Here is a 21337-nt window from a genome sequence, read left to right on the forward strand (position 1 = left end):
CGGGAATCGAACCTGAGACCTCGAGCACCACTAGACCAACGAGGCAGTAACCTACAAAATAGTTAAGCATCCACAAATGACAAATACCACTTCCAGGTCTTCTGACCTTCGAGGCAGCGCATTCCCACGTCTTAAAAAAAGATGCAGCGCCCCTTTCAGACGAGCCGACTTATCGCAAGAATTTACCATCCCAACGGAGATCCGGGTCAAATGAGGAGACGAATGGAAACTCTTTGGAGAGCGTCGTTCTAGCCATAGACACGGGAGTTAAGAAGTTCATGGAGGCTAAATCTAAGCCTGATGTTATCGATGGTATTGCGAAGAGTCTGGTTGATTTGGCTAAAAATAGTGTTGATACTAATTATAGGGCTAAAGGACAGGGGTATGATTTGAGTAAGTATTGTTGAGGGACGTGAGGGTAACACAAGATCCCTACAATAACAAAGAACATACTTTTTACTTATACAGGGTGTGTCGTTCACAATCACATTAAATCCTATCGCATATACTTTATGATATTCTATGGCGAATTGTAAAAATATAACCTAATCCATTTAGGGATTTAGCCACAGGAGTCATTTTTAGTTTTTATAATTTATAGTCTGTTTTTTAATCTCGTAGACTAAATTGACACTTGCAAAATGTCAAACTTTCTAATAATTTTGCTAGCTCTGTGGTGCAGTGTTGTACTTACGATACCGGTTCGTTGAATCGTAACTTTTTATCTATAATAGACGAATTTAATATTCATTCAAAGTTTTATATTTAAAATTCACGTACGTACACATGGCTGTACGACGTGCTACAAACTGCCAGGGATATCTGACCACGCAAAGCCATGCGTAATCATCAAGGATAAGCCGATTATTTCAGGATGACTTATTGTAAAAAGTTACGATTCAACGAACTGGTATTGTAAGTACAACACTGCACCACAGAGCTAGCAAAATTATTAGAAAGTTTGACATTTTGCAAGTGTCAATTTAGTCTACGAGATTAAAAAACAGACTATAGGCTTAAAAATATTTTCAACAATTGTATAGTCTGTTTTTTAATCTCGTAGACTAAATTGACACTTGCAAAATGTCAAACTTTCTAATAATTTTGCTAGCTCTGTGGTGCAGTGTTGTACTTACGATACCGGTTCGTTGAATCGTAACTTTTTACAATAAGTCATCCTGAAATAATGGGCTTATCCTTGATGATTACGCATGGCTTTGCGTGGTCAGATATCCCTGGCAGTTTGTAGCACGTCGTACAGCCATGTGTACGTACGTGAATTTTAAATATAAAACTTTGAATGAATATTAAATTCGTCTATTATAGATAAAAAGTTACGATTCAACGAACCGGTATCGTAAGTACAACACTGCACCACAGAGCTAGCAAAATTATTAGAAAGTTTGACATTTTGCAAGTGTCAATTTAGTCTACGAGATTAAAAAACAGACTATAACATCATGTGTAAAGCAGAGATAAAGTTAGGACTATCGAATGATTTGATCAGTTGACAGCTGTCAGTTTTCAAGGGAGAATTTCAGTTGTTTGTGATGACTGACTTTTATATGGTGTTCTAATTTTCGCACATTTTTATTCTATTTACTTTGTTTAAAAAAATCATTTTTTATTTTCATGTATTTTTCTTTTTTGTTTGTGTTAATCGACATTTATTAACCAGTATATTAACGCATTTCATTTAATGTGATTATGAACGACACACCCGATATACCTAAGAAAGAATAATGGAATAGTTCCGGACTATGCTCGTTTGAAAATTTCCTAAAGAATTTAGGACCATTTTAAGATTATGTAACGGATTTTAGGTAGGTATGTCGGTATAACTAAAATTAAGTACCTACCTATTAAAATTGGTGCAGTAGGTACGTAGTTTGCATAGTCGTGGTGGCATAGTGGGTAAAGAAACCTCTCGAGTATGAGGGTGTGAGTTCGATTCCAGGTCAGGCAAGTACCTATGCAACTTTTCTAAGTTTTTATGTACTTTCTAAGTAAATCTTAGACACCAATGGCTGATAAAAAGGTGAAGAAAAACATCTTGAGGAAACCTCGACTTTAGAGTCTGAAATCACCAACCCGCATTGAGCAAGCGTGGTGATTAACGCTCAATCCTTCTCCGTGTGAGAGGAGGCCCGTGCCCAGCAGTGGCGATAAAAAATGCAGTGAAAGCCCAGCCAGACAGTTAAACACAGTTTCTTTAGCATTTATAATATAAGCATTATTTATAAGGATAATTATACAGATTTTTATTGTTAACTTTTTTCAGAGCCAGAGATAATTCACTTCAGAGCTAACAAACCTTCAGTCATGTTTGAACTTAATTCCAAGTCTATTATCAGCGTGTTGAAAGATCTCTTAAAATCGAAGACTGTACATAAGTATATGGACACGTTTTCAAAAGAAGCTGCTGTTATATACCGTACATTTAAACATGAAATGGATAAAGTGCAAAGAAGCAAGGCCAAGGAGCAATAATACTTGCTAAATGGTATTGACAATGAAGCCCCGTTAAAAGGGCTCTGAAAGTAAATAAAAAGTAAACATAAATAATCGAAGTTTTTTATTTATAATAAAAAAACGACTTCCGACAATCTATGTAATTTCATGGCGAAAAAACTGCTATTCAGTTTCAAAAAATATGTTAAAGTTTGTTAAAGTACTGCCAGTTATGTATCCAACCCCCGAGTTTAGTGTAAAATTTATTTGATTTAAATGATCAACTGCGTTGATGAGGAGTATTTTTCTGTTTGCAAAGAAACTGCTTTGGCACTATTTTCTTTCTTTAGTGAACCTATATAAACATATGGTTTAGAAAATTACAAAACTCTCGATATTAAGAGGACTATAATAGGAACTTTGGGAAATTGAAGTTATTTAGATGGTAACATTTAATTGACTGTCATTCTGTCATTAGTGTCATTTTGAAAATGACATCATGTTTATTTATTTACGTACTGAATTTGTGAAATTGTAATAAATGAATTTATAAAAGATCGTCGATTAAATATAGAAAGTAATAACTTCAGCATTATACAAGCTAAACGCCTAAAGCTCAAGGCTTTGAGTACAGGCCTCGATAAGAATCGACTAGGCCTTTTTCTATGCAAAAAACGAATCAGATTCCCGCGCATTGAATATCGACATTATTTCTCCAGATTTCGTCTCAAAACGTGTTTCAATTACAAAATAAAGTAAACAAATATATAAAAACTTAAATATGCGTTCCGCTTTCAACGGCCATATTGACGAAATACCATTTATACTCGTCGATAACTTCGAAAATGATCTGAACAAGAACGCGTATTTTCTTAGCCATTTTCATGGTGATCACGTTTTTGGGCTCGGTGAAGATCGCTTAAGGCATAGACTAAAGAGAAATAAAGCGTTTATTTACGCTTCTGAAGTCACTGTGGCGATTATAAAGAAGGAATGTCCATTGCTGTATCCATATTTGAAAGTTTTGGAGCTAGGTATGTATTTTTTATTACACTATTAATGTTGCAGTGGATTCTCGATAATTCAGTACCCCTAGCATACCACTGTTATGTGTTCTCCACAGTATTGGTGTACACACAAATATTATCAGAATAATATTCACAAATAAAAAGTAGTTAATAAATTATCTAACAGGTAACTTGTTTGTAAGCACTATGAATACATTGTGTTATGTTCTGCACTCTTCTATTTAGAGTTTTATTACCCAGTTAAAATTTTATATAACTTATATACTACTTAAAAAAAAACTATTTTAGGAGGTTCCATTTTATTACTAAATAGCATTACTGGTTATAATTTTAATAACAATTAGAAAATGAGTTATTTCACTGTGAAACTATTATTGGAAATTAAATCTTGCATTTACAAGATAATGATAGATTGAAATACTAACATATAAAACCTCTTTTCAGGCCGAAACACAATCTCAATAACATACAATGAAAAAGAAATATTCCTAAACGTAATCACATTACCGGCCGGTCACTCTTTCGGCTCCACCATGTTCCTATTCCAACATGAAAACAAAAACATTCTATACACCGGAGACTTCAGAATAACACGCAACAGCGTAGCCAAGTACACACATTTACATCACAACGGAGACCCAATTACGTTAGACGTGTTATACGTAGATACGACGTTTCAGAATATACCTACGTTCCCTAAAAGGTCAGATGTGGTTCGTAATGCGGCGGTCCATATCAAGAATTGGTTGAATCTAAGCAAAGAACACAGAGTTGTGTTGTTGACGTCTGCTGGCTATGGTTATGAAGCGGTCTGTAATGTTATTTTTGAAGAAACTGGGATGAAGACCTATGTTGACGGTTTTCATTGGGATATTTATAGGTAAGAATTTTGACAACATACATGTTTCTTTGTAAATACTTGAAAACTAATAAATGACTATGAAGCTAATGAATTGATTTGAAAAATTCTTTCACTGTTGTAAAGCTAATCTGTCTGGGTCACAGTCACATATGGTGTATTTATCCCGATATGAGCAGCAGTCTCCTCCGGAGCCAGTTAAATTTTTCAAATCAGTTCAGTACCTTCGGTACAAACAAATAAAAAATGTTTCCTTTTTACTAATTAGTGTAGATTACTTCAAAATTTCACCAAAACCCTTTATTTGAGCGAAACAATTCCTCAAAATCTTTTATTTGTTTTTATTTTGAGCAAATCAGTTTTAAACAGCCCCACATCCTTTCAAGTTTATAATATGAGCCTACTATGATTATAACTACTAAAATTAATTATTTCTTCCTTCCAGCCAATTCCCAAAAGAATTGTATGGTACCACAAATGACCCACAATCCCCCATAAGTCTTTGTACTAAATACAGACATACTAAAAACTCGGACCCTTTAGAACTTCAAGTTTACTTCTCTGCCCTAAAATGGGGGGATAAGCAGAATCTTCTTGAAGAATACTTGACAATTAAGCAGAATAGAATAGAAGTATGTTTTTCAACCCACTGCGGAAGAGATGAATTGTTACACTTTATAAATTATTTTAAGCCAAATAAAATTGTAGGATTTCCTAACGAGTTTGATAAGTATAATGTGGTAGATTTTTTAAATAATGATTTTGATGATGAAGTTGAAAATGTAAAGATTTTACCTAAGAAGAGGAGAGTTATGAAGAAGGCAGAAAGAGTTGGGAAGAGAGTAAAGGAGAGTGTTTTGAATGATGTGTTCGAATTTTGAATGAATTTTTTTTATATAGTTTCATGGATTAATTTGTTTTTTTTTTTGCGAGGATTTGTTTTTTTGGTTTTCTTTAACAGTTTTTTATTGACTGAATAAAATTCATACTTAGATTTTAATGTGAATTTATGAATGTACTGAATGTAATAGCGCTTTCACACTAGCAGACACAGTAATAAATCCGTAATTGTGAAACCACTGTTAGATGAAAAATAAAATTATATTGTCGTTGTTTTTGTCACATTTTTACGACTGTGATATTAGGTTAAAAATTAAATTGACTGAATTGGTATATATACGGATATGTATGACTGTATACTTTTAATGTAATTTCCAAAATATAAAAAATGTTGAAAAATAATGTGATGTTATATATTTCGTGCTATTTTTGTAATAAAATGTGTTGCTCTATATGTATTTGGTTTTATTTATTTTCCTTTAAGTCCATATCGACCGGGGATTGAACCAGAGACTGTGCAATGAGCCTGCGATTACTATACTCTATCCACGGAAGCAAGAGCTAAAAGGTAAACAAAGAATGACACTTTTTCAAGATGGCGGTATAACCCGTATGGATGGAGTATAGATCAACGGAAAAGTAAACAAACTGTACCTACCTACTTTATTTGAGTAAACATTTATAGGTACCTATATTTATTTATTTATTCCTTTACATCAGGCAACTAAGGCCCATAGCAAATACGATGCATAAATAGTTAAAATTACAATACTTCATCATCATCATCCTCCGAGCCTTTTTCCCAATCATGTTGGGGTCGGCTTCCAGTCTAACCGGATTCAGCTGAGTACCAGTGCTTTACAAGAAGCGACTGCCTATCTGACCTCCTCAACCCAGTTACCCGGGCAACCCGATACCCCTTGGTTAGACTGGTGTCAGACTTACTGGCTTCTGACTACCCGTAACGACTGCCAAGGATGTTCAATGACAGCCGGGACCTACAGTTTAACGTGCCATCCGAAACACAGTCAATGGTGTCTAAGATATACTTAGAAAGTACATACAAATTTAGAAAAAGTTGCATTGGTACTTGCCTGACCTGGGATCGAACCCGCGCCCTCATACTTGAGAGGTTGGTCCTTTACCCACTAGGCCACCAGGACATAAAATTACAATACTTATAGGTAAACTAATACGTACACATTAGAATGAAGAGGATTTTTTTTGTCGCTACCCTAAAGGGTCCGAAACTACTGAATCGGTTTAAAAAATCACTGTTGGAAAACTACTCTTCCCGAGTAACATCCTAGTATACCTAATATTATACATTCATGGAAATATACATTAAGGTAGGTACATGGTCAGCGGGGCCCAGCAGGGCCAAGGCCTGCCGGGGCTGCGGGTTGTTCGAAAGAGATACCGCGGCCCTGGTACACAAAAGGCCTATGACGGAACACGACGGTTTTTAGTGAGTAAGAGTCTGACACTCCCTCACCGGTGCTAACCCACAGCGCGAGGGGTCATTTGATGATTTTTGACGTCGTTAAAAAAAAAACACAAAATACATACATGGTGCATGTATGTATTTCGTAGTTGTATCTCACGCAAAAACTGCCGGACCGATTTGTTTGAAAGGACAATGGGCACAAATATATGGGACCTGGTATACCCGACCAATAGGAATGTCATATATATCATTGGATAGACCTTTTTATGTAGGACAAGATTTACTATGACAGCTTTGCTGAAATGTTTGTCCGTTCTGAGATATAGATCAAAAACTGTGCTAAAGTTAGAACTAAGTAATCTATTGATACCTCAAGTTTTTAAAGGAAAATCTGAGTACTAATAACTTTAAGTCTTGTAAGTACTACTGTGCCCGTTAGGATCCATAATTGTTACTATTATGTAGCATTTCAACCTTTTATTGTACCAACTGGATGTTGGGCGTAGTGAGAAACCGCACCAATAGGAAAGTCATACATATCATTGGATAGGTCTTTTTAACTGGAACAACATTTACTATGACAGCTTTGTTCTGTTGTTTGTCCGTTCTGAGATATAGATAACAAACAATCTTAAAACTGATGCTAATCAATACTGTAATCTGATTTTCTTTCATATACAAGACTTACACTTAGTAGTTCTTAGATTTTCCTTTAAAAACTTGAGTTATCAATAGATTACTTAGTTCTAACTTTTGCACAGTTTTTGATCTATATCTCAGAACGGACAAACATTTCAGCAAAGCTGTCATAGTAAATATTGTTCTACATAAAAAGGCCTATCCAATGATATATATGACATTGCTATTGGTGGGGTATACCAATCTGCCCATTGTCCTTTGGTATGTAGATAGGTGATACCCTGGATTAACACATAGGCATCAACACCATGCGTGCGTGAGAAGCCGTGAGCGGAAGCTAGTAGGCAACGTCGTTATATCTACGATACAATTAATTGTTTTCTACATACGTAATATTTATTTTCTATTCATTTTGTATATAGCGCGTTTGACTATCCCTTAAGCTGACTGACTGCAGAAAAAAATGGCTAATAACAATTTTCATTCGTTCATTCGACTTCTCTATGGTCACTTGTCATCTTTTGTCTTTCTTCCTGTCTAGGTCTATATTTTATCTATACCCATTTACTGTATTAAACTTGATTAAACTGTATTTTCTTTTACTGTATTATATTTTACCCTGTAACGGACAGTGGTTGCCACGACACGGGTGAAACCGCGGGAAAACGGCTAGTTTTAAATACAAACCTGGCAACACTAAAGTTAATCGTTCAATCAACAAATCGTAGTTAATAAAATCTAAATTAAACCGGCCTAATTAATTGATTTCAACTGAACTGAATCTTATGTCAGTCATTAAATTATTATTGAAAAAATCCTGTAATCAATCAACTTTAGAAAGTCAATATGGAACTACAGATCTTTCTACTGATATTTTCCGAGTTAATTATCGCTGTATGTAAGTAAACTTTTCTATATGTAACTAACTGTTTATGGCGGTTTCAACCGCCTCCCGTGGTAACTACCGCCTGAACAGGAGCCCGATTCTCCTAAGTTAATAATTCAAAATTGAATAGAAATTGAAGCGCAATAGCAGTTTTAACCATATCGGCCATTCTGCTACTAATATAAGACATTACGCATTCAAATGACATTCGATTGGTTTGCGATTGATCTGCCATTTGCCATTTATATACAAATACGGTAGTTTGCTTAGCAATCATATTGCAATCGTAAATAATGTGCAGACAATATTGACATTACTGAATCACAGAAACGGATAAAAACTTTTATTTATTTAAAAGAAAAAATAGCGGAATGCCACATACGCTTCAATCGTAATTGAGTCGTGGTTGGATCTCAGTCGAATGTGAATCGTATGTCACTTAAGTAAAATTAGGAGAATCGGGCCCAGTTCTCATATAAGGAGATCAGCTAACTGCGCAGGACATATTATAGTGCACAAGCATTTGCGCAGACACAGGTGCACTCACTATTCCTTCTCTCTCATAGCGCGACAATCCGACTCCACCGGAGACAGATCCGACGCAGGACCGACATTAATGTGCTCTCCGATGATAGCCTATGTTACTCGGGAAGAGTGAAACTTTTCCAAAAGTGAAAGTTTTCAAATCATTTCTGTAGGTTCGGAGCATTCAGGGTACCTAGTACCTACAAATAAACGAAGAAAAAATATCCTCTCTATTATCTTATTACCTAGTAGGTATACCTACATTTATTTTTGACTTCTAGATATGACTGGTAATCAGACTACCACGGAAAAACCAAAACTGGTGAAAATCGTACCTGAGTCTGTGTAAGTACTTACAGTAGAATAGGTACCGATTGTCCGAATTCATTGGAACCGGGGTCAGTCAAAGTAAAAGTCATTTTTTTTTCAAATAGACAGTCAGAATCGCTTTCACTCACTCCTCACCGATCTCCTCGAAATATATATACCTAGAGAGTTATTACCTAATTGCTACCAGCTACCATTAGTTGCTACCAATTGCTACCGTCGTGATTTTGAAGATATTCAGCATCTAAAGGTGAAAGCCATTTTGATATCAGGATGGCTGTCACTTTTCCCAATATGAAGAAACGACGCAAAAGTATTGAGTTGCTACCTAATTGCTACTCTCCAGCATTACATTTTGGAGCACATCGATTTCGTAGATAAAAAGATATTAAAAAAATATGAGTTTTTGCGCGTTGTGAAATAAGTTAGCATGTTGAAATGACGATGATAATTTTCAAATGATAGCCGGGACCTGCAGTTTAACGTGCCCTCCGAAACACAATCATTGGTGTCTAAGATATACTTCTGAAGTGTAGGTACCTGATGTAGTTGTTGATTTTTTTTACAGAATTTCGCCGAAACGAGATAATCCTAACTTTATAAGGGATCGATATCGGAGTAAGTATATTTTTCAGAGTAGGTATGATGACGCTTTCCGCTACATCCGGTTAGACTGGAAGCCGACCCCAACATAGTTGGGGAAAAGGCTCGGAGGATGTTGAGTATGTTGACGCTTTCAACGTAGGTAACAAGTGCAAATAGTTTTATATATTGAATAGTTAGAAATTAAGTAGGCGTTAATATCCCACTTGGTGCTGTGTAGTGCTTACATATAGCCACTGGTCGGTCGCTAGAGCCTCGTCAGTTATCCAGCAGCAGGATTGTTCGACAGAGTTACCGCGGCCCTGGTACACAAAAGGCCTACAACGGAACACGATGGATTTTTAGTCAGTAAGAGTCTGACACTCCCTCACCGCTGCTAACCCACAGCGGGAGGGGTCATTTGATAATTTTTGACGTCGTTAAAAAAATAAATAATAATAATTAATAAAATGGTGCACCACGGTCGGGCAAGATAAGCAAATAGGGCAGGGCGATGTTTGTTTACCTCCTAAGCCCATTTATTGTATGTAAGTAATTTCCTCATCGCGCGACCACATCCACAGGAAATTTGATGAATCGCTGCCGGAGCTTGTTTTCTTTTTTTTATTTCTTTGTATGTACCTATGTATATTATGTTTATACTTTAATATCCATGTATTCAATGTATATTTTTTTTATTTTGTAATTATAAATATAAAAAACTGCACCTAGACTGGGCGAAAACGCCTAAGGCGTTAAGTCCGCCTTTGTACAAAAAGTGTTAGGTAAATAAATAATTTTATCCATTTCCATAAAATTCCAGACATTATCAAGAAGCCAGAAATGCCCCCGACCTGGAAGAACCGCTTCAGGCAGAAGTATGACCCGGCCTGGATGGACTACTGTGACCCCTACCATTGCAATGATTATCACAAAATTGCCTGTGGCCTGAACCGCAGGAACATGAAGTTCAAATGGTTTCAGAGCGTCTGTCATCTTATTCTGAACAATCAGTGCTCGGATTTTCGTGGATTTTTGAGTACGTCACATATATTTTAATTTATTTATAGCGCTTTTACAAAACCGATAGCATTTAGACACTGCAAACATTTAGGTAAGGCCTTACTACAAAAACTTTCAAACGTCTGTTGGACACCTGTCTAAAAAAATGTTAGATTATGACGTTGACATAAGGTACATTTTGCAGCCTTACTTTTTTTAGACAAGTGTTCAACAGATGTTAAAATTTTTGTACTAAGGCCATTAGTTGTCCGATAGTTGGTTTGGGCTCTTAAATCAGAATGAAAGCGAATGGTAGGATCAGGTATTTAGCCGGTAGCAGGCCGAATGAAAACATTGATTGGATGAATGTTTTTTTCTAATTAACCATCGCGTCAACTGTGGGCTGACTGTTTAGTCTGCAGTGTGGGTACTTTTAAACGTCATTTAGTTGTCAATTGTTTGCCATCGCGTGCGTGGCTGCGATATCGCTCCTACGGCTCGACTGATGTCGCTCGAAAAACTGAAAGCACCGTTGTCTCAGAATTTTGACGTTCAAGTTTAAAAGTTAAAAGAGAGTTGTTTTAAGAAAATAGTTTAAAAACTAAAAAAAACACGCTTTTGATTTTGATTCCTAACAGCCAGCCCGCCGTCTTGGAGAGGCCGCCATATTGGATTAGTAATGACGTTTCTTAGCTAAGTCATTGTATTGTCATCAGAACTCAGAGCATGTGCAAAATGTCATCCTAATCGAAGGCCGGGAAGTGGGTCAAATTATGATTCCAAGATTTTCTCACATACATAGTTACAAGTGAAGCTAATACGAGCGTGTTAAAAACAGACGTTTATGTTGTCTATGAATATAGATTTTCAATCTGCCTTCCTTTTTCAGAGTACGACCTGATAGCTGATAGATTCTGTCGCGCATACGTCATGTTCCTGCGCGCCGGCTGTCCCCTCGCCAGCGAGTGTGATGATGAACTGGATCCTGTGTGTGCTATGAGCTCCAAGCGCGGCCATATTGTGCTGTTCAAGAACCAGTGTTATATGGACGCTGTTAACTGTCAAAATGAGACGTTGACAGGTATTTTGACGTTGAAGTATTTATTTTCTATACTAATATTATAAAGAGGAAAACTTTGTTTGTTTGTTTGGTTTTAATGAATAGGCTCAAAAACTACTGGACCGTTTTTTAAAATTCTTTCACCATTCGAAAGCTACATTATCCACGGGTAACATAGGCTATATTTTATCCCGGTACGGGCAGTAGTTACCACGGGACGCGAGTAAAACCGCGGGAAAACGGCTTGTATTACATATACGTAGCTGGTCTTGGGAGAACCAACCGTCTGCAACCAGTTAAGTAGCCTACGCCTTTCTAAGGCTCTAGACTCTAGACTATCTGTGTGCCTATTATCTAAATCGGTTTTGTAGTTTTGGTATAAAAGCTAGACAGTTTGATGGGGTTACTTTCGATTCATCTTTTTCATTATCTACCTAGTCTTTTTCCAATATAATGTATGTTAGGGTCCACTTTCAATCTATATAATTGGATGCAACTGTATGATGCAACAGTGCCAGTTTTTTATATGGAGTGACCACCTATCTGATCTCAACCCTGTTACTTAGCAACCCAAAACTTCTTGCTAAGGCTGGTTGTCAGATATTCAGGCTTCTGTGCCCAAAACAACTGCCAAACATGTTCAAATGACAGCCGTGACCCACCAAATAAACTTGCGTTTCGAAACACGGAGGAACTCGTCATGACAAGATGCTTCCAATTGGACCAATTGCGCCAAGCGTTGCACCTTATGATCGACCAGTGCTGCTGCTACTTAGGCAGTAGGCTACTTATATAAGTTGTATTGTCTTATTTTCAGAATACGAACCTGTTTTCATGGATTATTGCAAACAGCCATTGCTGGATTCTATCAAAACGAAGATTATAGAATCTTGAATAAATAAAATTCACACTGATAATAATTGTTTTTCATTGCTGTCCATCCTTTTACACCAAAACTCTTTTTATAGTCCCGTAAAATTGGGTTTAAGGAAGTTTAGGGCATCTCACTGTTTATAGGGGGGGGGGAAACAAGAAATGAAAGAGCAATTTAAGTACCTATTACTATTTTAATAATAATCTACATAGTCGGAGTACATACAATAGAAACTAAAATTACAATATTTTCAGCAAGTCTAAACAACACTAAACTAACAAATTGTCCATGTTACACCAAATTTCTTGGCGGCTCGGAATATCGTACAAATCGCTACGCAGAAACAATTTATAGGGATCAGCGGGCCCTATCAGGGCTGCGGGATTGTTCACGCGAGTTACCGTGGCGCTGGTACATAAAGGGCTTAAGAAGGAACATGGTGGGTTTTAGTCAGTAAGAGTCTAACACTCCCTCAGGCTGCACCCACAGCGACAGGGAGGTCATTAAGTTGATGATCAGTGATATAGTAAAAAACAAAGTCGCTTTTTCTGTCCCTATGTCCCGTTGTCCCTTCGTACGCTTAAAACTTAAAAACTACGCAACGGATTTTCATGCAGTTTTTAATTGATAGAGTGATTAAAGAGGAAGGTTTATGTAAAGCAACATACATTAAATAGTAGGGAAATACTGTTATCCCGTGCGAAGCCGGAGCGGGTCGCTAGTTTTTCTTAAAAAACGTATCGTGCGCGCATTTGTGTTCTGAAGTTGGTTACGAGCCGCCATTATGTTTGCACTTTAGTCATCACAATCTTCGTCGTCGGAATCCTTTTTCGGAGTATTCTTGGACCAACGTACACCCCCTGTTGTTTTTGTTGAACCTGGAAATAAAAGAAAATTACTTAGTTGAAGCTTAAAAATATTAAAATTTTCCTCATCGTCATCATCACCATAGTATCGTCATTTGTATCGGGGTCGCGGCCTCCTCTCACACGGAGAAGGATCGCCACGTGTGCAAGATGCGGGTTGGTAATTTAAGACTTACAGTTCAGGTTTCCTCGAGATGTTTTCCTTTACCCTTAATCACTTATTAGTGTCCAAGATAGATTTCCCTAACAGTAAAAAAAAAACTTCCAAAAAATAAAACCTACATTGATAACACACCTAAAACCCTCTCCTACATCTGGCAAATACCTTGTTGAAAACCGCATCATAACCAGTGCAGCTAGTCGCGCATAAACTTACATGCATGCCGGTTAAATTAAGAACCTCCTTTTACTGAAGTTGGTCAAATATTTCAGAGCATTCGGCGACAGAATTTTGATAATCCATTCAGTACTTTAGGAGCCTATTAACGTAAAACAGGTAAAATAGAAGTATGAAGGTGGACTAGCTTCCGCCCGTGGCCTCGCCCGCGTAGAGTTCGGTTACATCACGTTTCCAAGAGAATTCTTCAAAAGTCCGGAATAAAAATTATCCTATGTTCTTTCTCAAGGTTTTCGACTCTATTTCTGTACCAAATTTGATTAAAATCAGTGGTTTAGACGTGAAAGCGTAACAGACAGACAGAGTTACTTTCGCATTTATAATATTAGTAGGGATAGTGTGTCTTACCCCCATATTCAGAAATATCAATGCACGGAGGTCTGAAAATCCTCGCCTGCTTCAGAAACACGTCTAACATATTAGTATCGAGATGCCACTTTCTGAACAACTCCTTTATTGCTCGCTTTAAAGTCCTGAAACTATGTACTGACCCTGAAAAATATTGGAAATAATATTAGAGCATACTGCAGTATCTATCATCGGTATTTCTCGAGCCATTTCCCAACTATGTTGGGGTCGGCTACCCGTCTAACCGGATGCATCTGAGCACCAGTGTTTTACAAGAAGCGACTGCCCATCTGACCTCCTCAATCCTGTTACCCGGGCAACCCGACACCCCTTGGATAGACTGGTGTCAGACTCACTGGCTTCTGTTCTGACTACCCGTAATGACTGCCTGAAGATGTTCAATGACAGCCGGGACCTACAGTTAAACGTGCCCTCCGAAACACAGTCATTGGTGTCCAAGATATACTTAGAAAATACATACAAACAAGAAAAGTTGTATGAGTGGGTGCTTGTGTAAATCGAACCCATACCCTCATATAGTTCCCGGCACGTAACTTGGCAAGAATCGTGAGATTAAAACAGGTCCTATTTTTTTCAAGCAGACATAATCGCCAATAAATGATGTCAATAACCACAGAATAATGCACAAGCAATAACAGGGACCACTTTTTTGCATAATTTAGTGCACTATGAGCGAGCTCACACTTATTAAAAGTCCCAAATCCTTGCCAAGTTATATGCCGGCTACTATACTTGAGAGGTTGGTTCTTTACCCACTAGGCCACCATGACTTGTCACTGCTGTATCTATCACACTTTATACGCTAATAGTAAAATACTTTTCTAAGAAGCCAAACACAGCTAAGATACTATGTTCCATCATGAAGTTCCAGTTCATATATTCCGGCTCCATCATCAGATCAGTTCGACAGTACCATATTATTGTATTGTCATCAAAACTACATACAGCTGTAAATTTTCATGACACTACGATACTTGGAAGATGGTTGAAATAAGTTACCTTAGATTCCATTACATATGTAGTTACATACAGGTCAACTTGGGCATAAATTGCTTACCTGGTATAATGACATTAAATATAGTTGTGAGGGCGGTATAATCCCATTGAAATATTCTCAAATGGATGTTACTTATTTGGTATAAAACTGATACAATCTCTTCTTTCGTATAGTCTGAGGTGTTTAAGCTTAGCAAATGCGACAATCTGCAAGATAAAGCAAGTAATTGTTTGATCTCTATACTTATCATCAACTGCTTTTTTTTTAACAACCTCAAAAATCATCAAATGACTCCTCCGGCTGTGGGTTAGCAGTGGTGAGGGAGTGACAGACTCTTACTGACTAAAAACCGTCGTGTTCCGTCGTAGGCCTTTTATGTACCAGGGCCGCGGTAACTCTTACGAACAATCCCGCAGCCCCGGCAGACCTTGGCCCTGTTGGGGGGCTGGGGTTGCTGACATCTCTCTGTGCACGAGGCCTCAGATTTGATTCTCGGGCTGGGTCAAAATCGCTTTGTGAGTTTTAGAAACTTTCACAAAGCAGCCCGTAGTCTGGGAGTTGGTGATTGATACACCCGTCCATCGGAGAGGAAGTAAATTTCGATCCTGCGCCTGATCTCTCTCCGGTCGTGTCGGATTGCCGTCCCATTGGGCAGTGAGAGTGTAGGAATAGTGAGTGCACCTGTGTCTGTGCAAATGCTTGTGCACTGTAATATGTCCTGTGCAGCTGGCTGATCTCCTTATATGAGAACAGCTGCCGTGGCCGATAGTAAACTAGTACGCTATTATTATTATTGCAAGGAGAACTTACCGTATCGGGTAGTCAGAAGCCAGTTAGTCTGACGCCAGTCTAACCAAGGGATATCGGGTTGCCCGGGTAACTGGGTTGAGGAGGTCAGATAGGCAGTCGCTCCTTGTAAAGCGCTGGTACTCAGCTCAATCCGGTTAGACTGGAAGCCGACCCCGACATAATTGGGAAAAGGCTCGGGAGATGGCAAGGAGAACTTACCGTTTTATATCCGGGTCATTGCTACTAACTAATTTTAGCTTCCAATCATCTTTAAACCCTTTCAAACGCGGAGTAATCAAATCTATGCAATGCGTCCATTTCTGTGGTTTATTCCTTTCTTCCTCATCTAAATAAAATCTTCTAAAAAAATTTTTAGCTGGCGTCACCTTACTTGAATTTTTAGGCATAATTCTTTCCGTCAAATTGTGGATCTTCTTCACTTGTTTTATTTTTTTAATCATTGGTGTCGTAGCTGTCAAATTTGACGTAACTGTAGCTGTTAAATTTGACGTAACCGTCTTATGTTTATGATGTTTTTTTTTGTGCTCATGATGTATTATTGGTTTTATTAGTCCGTTATCTTCTTGTGGAACCATGTAGTCGTAGTAATCAGGATGATGTTTTTTAGTCTGTGCTGTTGTGGTAGTTTCTTTTGCCGCCTCTTTTCTGTCATCTTCTATTTTGTGTAAGATCTCCTGTTTGAGGCCTTCGATTCTTTTTTCGATTTCTACTGGTGTTACTGGTATGGTTGTTAATGCTGGAAGGTATATATTACAGTATTCCTTTTACAGAGATGAACCGATTTGGTTAGGGGTTTTTTTTAATGTAAGCGAGTGTTACAACTATGGTTTTTAGATTTTTTTTTACCAAAATCTGCTTAATCGTTTAAAGATGTTTCTAAAGTTCCAGATAAAATTCTTAGGTCATCGAGATTAGCAAAAAAAAACAAATAAACTTCATTAAAACTACTGAAAAGATACTTAATGATTAAAAAACTCTACAAGTACCGCTTTCTATCTATCTAAGCGCATCTACATCTTCCTTTTTTTAAGTCGGTTAAAAATAATTTATTCTTACCTAAAATTATAACAACACCCAAACAATTTCCTATCATGTTAAAAATTATATTTATTCTAAAAAACCCGAAACTTGTATAAAAACGATTACTGTATAAAAAAAAAACCTTTAAAATGATAAATAAACAAAAACTACTTGATATGTTACTTTTCTCATTTCCAATTTTTTATTCTTTGAGATGAGAAAACCTAGTTTATTTTTATTTTTTACTGATAACTGAGAAAAAGAAAAGTTATGTAAAACAGTCGTTAAAAAATTAATTTAATTAAAATCTCTGAGGCGTTTTTAAATAAAGATATTTCGTTATTATTAAATGCACGTTCAGCAACGGAAATTTTATGATTCTAAGCGCTTCAGAGATTTTTTTAAAGCAATTGCGCATGTGTGAGTCGTCAAATAAGAAATGCAAAGTTATTTGCAGCGAACTGCACAAGTGTAAATAAAAATACACTAAGAATTACGTCTGCACTTTCTATTCTCTATCCCCTGAATCTCATACTCACTCACCACTCCCTAGGGACGGCAATCCACCACGATCGGGGAGAGATCAATCGCTATATCGCATGCTTGACATTTCATGCACCACAAAGGGTGTTTCGAAAACTTATGTTTACACTATTCTGCCATAAACTAGCCAGAAGCCAGAAGTTCTGATGATGGAAACCTTGACAATCCTAGGGTAATACGCAAAAGTTGAAGTAAAAATACAAATGAAACTTGTCATGTATGAGCATCTTTGACGACGTTAAAATTAATGCAGGTTGCAGCACAGATCTGACCAGATGATAGAGTTGAGAGAACTCCTCAACGGCTTATAGCAGCTACCTCGTATTTGGGCTTATTTTATTCGTATTGACAAGAACTCTTCTTTATAATTATGCATGTCCAAAGCTGCTTTCATCATAGAGGAAATCCTTCTTTGTGTGTGGTGTCTTATTTATTGGTGTTGATTGGAAGTTTACACTGAAAGATTTTAACTAAGTCAGGTTGACCAAAATGAGTGTTTTCATGTCAGAATTTTTGCTGTGTTTATTTTGACATCGACTTATGGAGCGATGAAAAGACTGACTTATCTCTGTTCTATGTTTATGAAACTAATTATTATTTTTTTTTGTAGTTTTAGGTGATTGATTAGTCTCATGCCTAAAAAAATAAAAAGGTTCATTTACTTTAGATCAGTGAGCTAATATGGCTCCACTGTTGAAGTAATATTTTCTGATTTAACAATCAAAATTAAAAATTGAAATGTTTTGATTAACGCTCGAAGTAATTCAATCTTCGTTGTTTTGAAAAATAATTATTTTGTTAGGGCACGTGCAAATTAGAATTGTTACATACTCATTCCAAATAAGGATAGTTAAAATAATTTCTTTTAAAATAATCACCTTAAACTTTTTATTTATTTAAGCGTTTTAGGTATAAGTCGTAATAAAATGTAACGTTTTAACTTTCAAAAACGATATTTATTCAAATATAAGCAAAAAAAGTAAGAAAAGCAAAAAAGCATGATGCTTTGGGTCATAGTATTGTTTTCCATAATTTGTAAGTATAACATTGTATGCTTAACATAACTTCCCAGTCTTCTTCTTCTTCTTAGCGTTTATTCCGTCTTGTGGCGGGGTCCGCTTTCCGTATCTTCTTGTTCCACTTCGCTCTATCCTGGACATCTTCTTCTTCCAGTTCGCAGATTTTCATGTCTTCACCACCGACACTCAACCACCGTTTTGGCCTGCTCCTGCGCTTTTGACCGGGTATATCAAATTAAAAAAGTTAACTTCCCAGTGCGGACCAAAAATAAAATTAGGCTGTATCCCTATTGTATTTGTGGTCGGCGCAGCATGTCTTCTTCTTTCATGTTCTTCTCATCTGCCGTGATCGCACAAATAACATTCTTTCTTACCATATCGACTTTCACACGATCCATCTTCGTCTTTGGTGGTCCCATAACTCTTCATCTTTTCACATGCTACATTCATCATGATTTTATTCACCTCAGTTTCACCCACATCCTGAGGGACTCTTTCTAATGCGACTGTGTGTGTGTGAGATCACGATAGAAAGGCAGATTTAAATATTGCTTACGATGTATAATATCGTTTCTAAAATTCCAGCCTTCCATAAGCACATCACAAAAGCAACGACCACCGAAAAGCCAGCGCCGATAGAAACAAGAATCGAGTTACTAAAGCAAGAACTATTATACGAGATGGAGCATGTACGAGAGAAAGATGAGTACTCAGACCTTTACGAATATGTAGATAATTCAAATAAGCCTATAACTCCGATATCGATATTTGACAAACGAAAAAAGGAGGATAAATTTAAACTGCCTGAGCTTAAACCTATTTCGTCGACACCATTTGTGGCCAGCGACACGTCGGAAGATGTGGACGCTAAAAAGCCTTTGAGGCAAAAGGAACATGTTGTTTATAAGAAGGTGAAAAAACCACCGAAACCTTTGGAGATATTTTATAGAAGAATTATTGTGGATTGATTTTAAATGTGTAGGTATAGTGGTGAGTCAGGGTTCTTAGCTGAGTACTAGGTCGGATAAAGAGCCGAGAGAGTTGCAGTGTTTTTCTGAATTCGTTTGTTATTTATATGAAACAGTTTTTGGCGATCCATTGCAGACAAAAAAAAATATGTATGGGGCTAAAAATTCTATCTCTAGTAAGCACAACAGTAGTTTACAGATTTACTCATAATGGCGTCCACGGCCGATTTCGGCCACGGCGGCTGTTCTCATTTAAGGAGATTAGCCAGCTGCGCAGGGCATATTATAGTGCACGAGCATTTGCGCAGACACAAGTGCACTCACTATTCCTTCACTCTCATAGATGGGACGGCAATCTGATACGACCGGAAAGAGATCAGGCATACAGATATACAGGGTGTGTCGTTCACAATCACATGAAATCCTATCGCATATACTTTATGATATTCTATGGCGAATTGTAAAAAAAATAACTTAATCCATTCAGTGGTTTGGCCACAGGAGTCATTTTTCGTTTTTATAATTTACAACATCATGTGTAAAGCAGAGATAAAGTGAGGAGTATCAAATGTTTTGATCAGTTGACAGCTGTCAGTTTTCAAGGGAGAATTTCAGTTGTTTGTAATGACTGACTTCTATATGGTGTTCTAATTTTCGCACATTTTTATTCTATTTACTTTGTTTGAAAAATTCTTTTTTTTATTTTTACGTTTTTTTCTTTTTTCTTTGTGTTAATCGACATATATTGCCCAGTATATTAACGCATTTCATTTAATGTGATTGTGAACGACACATCCGATATAAAATATTGGGAATATAGAGTCAGTAGCGGTCACTGACGCTCCACTGTACAATATGGTTCTTGAGGCTTGTTGGGGTAAAACCCAGGATTTTTTTACTGTACTGGAAATTATAAAATAAAGTAGAATGAATGTATGTAGTTATGAATGTAGATAAAACCGTAATAATAAAATGTGCTCTTGATTTTGTTTTTATTTTTACAGTAATTCAAATAGAATTTAAGTAACTACTGATATTACAAAAGCTCCTGCTAATATAAGCTTGTACGTTTTTATACTACTTCTCGCTGAAACAGCTGGATAAATTTTGGCCTGCAAATAGCTGACATCATAGGATTTTGAAACAACACCCATGACACGAGTGACACAGGTGCGGGATTTGGGGGTTCATCTCACTCCAGAGCTCACATTTCGCGAGCATATTATTAATATATGTAAGAAGGCGTACAGAAACCTAGGCTTTCTACTTAGGCAGTCGCAGGGCTTTACGAATATAACAACAGTAAGGGTATTATACGACGCATTAGTTAGGAGTCACTTGGAGTATGGTGGTGTCATATGGGCTCCACACGAAGCCAAGTACTCTGTCATGGTGGAGCGCGTGCAGAAAAAGTTCACGCGCCACTTGTACTGGAGGCTGTACGGGGTGTATCCGCTGTACCCGCTAATGTACCCCACATTGTTTGTGCTGGGTATGGTCGGGTACAACCAGTTGAAGGTGCCAGCCAGCGAAGCCAGCGAAATCCAGAAAAATATTGACATTTTTTCTTGCCAGTTCAGTGAACTCGCAAAGATAAATTTATTAACATTATGTTACCTAGATTAGTCTTATAGTACTTTTGTTTTTATTGTTTAAATTCATTATTTTATTGTTATAATTTTTAATGTTATTTGGTGTAAATGTGTATCTTGTGTTTCTTTTTTCTTTTTTGTTACCTGAATGTGTTTAATTTTGTAAGAAAAGTGCCTCACTAACGCATTGGATTATATCTGTAATGTTAGTGATACGGTTGAATAAATAAATTAAT

At 37.0% G+C, this 21337-nt stretch overlaps 2 protein-coding genes across 2 annotated transcripts; both read left to right on the top strand.

Annotated features, from left to right (window-relative positions):
* The first annotated feature begins 2203 nt into the window (after window positions 1-2203).
* On the top strand, window positions 2204-5632 carry LOC124644659 (protein artemis-like). Its single transcript, XM_047184153.1, has 3 exons — window positions 2204-3485; window positions 3924-4359; window positions 4784-5632. The coding sequence occupies exons 1-3, from the start codon at window positions 3233-3235 to the stop codon at window positions 5217-5219; spliced, it is 1125 nt and encodes a 374-aa protein (XP_047040109.1). The 5' UTR covers window positions 2204-3232; the 3' UTR covers window positions 5220-5632.
* Window positions 5633-8958: 3326 nt separating this feature from the next.
* Window positions 8959-12563, top strand: LOC124644379. Its single transcript, XM_047183691.1, has 5 exons — window positions 8959-9020; window positions 9571-9620; window positions 10408-10623; window positions 11476-11667; window positions 12464-12563. Exons 1-5 carry the CDS (start codon window positions 8959-8961, stop codon window positions 12538-12540), a joined length of 597 nt encoding a protein of 198 aa, XP_047039647.1. The 3' UTR covers window positions 12541-12563.
* The last annotated feature ends 8774 nt before the right edge of the window (window positions 12564-21337 follow it).

Source organism: Helicoverpa zea, chromosome 30 (genome assembly GCF_022581195.2).
Source record: "Helicoverpa zea isolate HzStark_Cry1AcR chromosome 30, ilHelZeax1.1, whole genome shotgun sequence".
Taxonomy (NCBI): Eukaryota; Metazoa; Arthropoda; class Insecta; order Lepidoptera; family Noctuidae; genus Helicoverpa; species Helicoverpa zea.

What these genes read in the sequence shown, in the direction of transcription:
- LOC124644659 (XM_047184153.1), top strand. Translation starts at nt 3,233, where the DNA reads ATGCGTTCCGCTTTCAACGGCCATATTGACGAAATACCATTTATACTC. An exon ending in TTTGAAAGTTTTGGAGCTAG is followed by an intron (nt 3,486 to 3,923) that starts GTATGTATTTTT and finishes ACCTCTTTTCAG; the next exon opens with GCCGAAACACAATCTCAATA. An exon ending in TTTCATTGGGATATTTATAG is followed by an intron (nt 4,360 to 4,783) that starts GTAAGAATTTTG and finishes TCTTCCTTCCAG; the next exon opens with CCAATTCCCAAAAGAATTGT.
- LOC124644379 (XM_047183691.1), top strand. Translation starts at nt 8,959, where the DNA reads ATGACTGGTAATCAGACTACCACGGAAAAACCAAAACTGGTGAAAATC. An exon ending in AAAATCGTACCTGAGTCTGT is followed by an intron (nt 9,021 to 9,570) that starts GTAAGTACTTAC and finishes TTTTTTTTACAG; the next exon opens with AATTTCGCCGAAACGAGATA. An exon ending in TATAAGGGATCGATATCGGA is followed by an intron (nt 9,621 to 10,407) that starts GTAAGTATATTT and finishes ATAAAATTCCAG; the next exon opens with ACATTATCAAGAAGCCAGAA.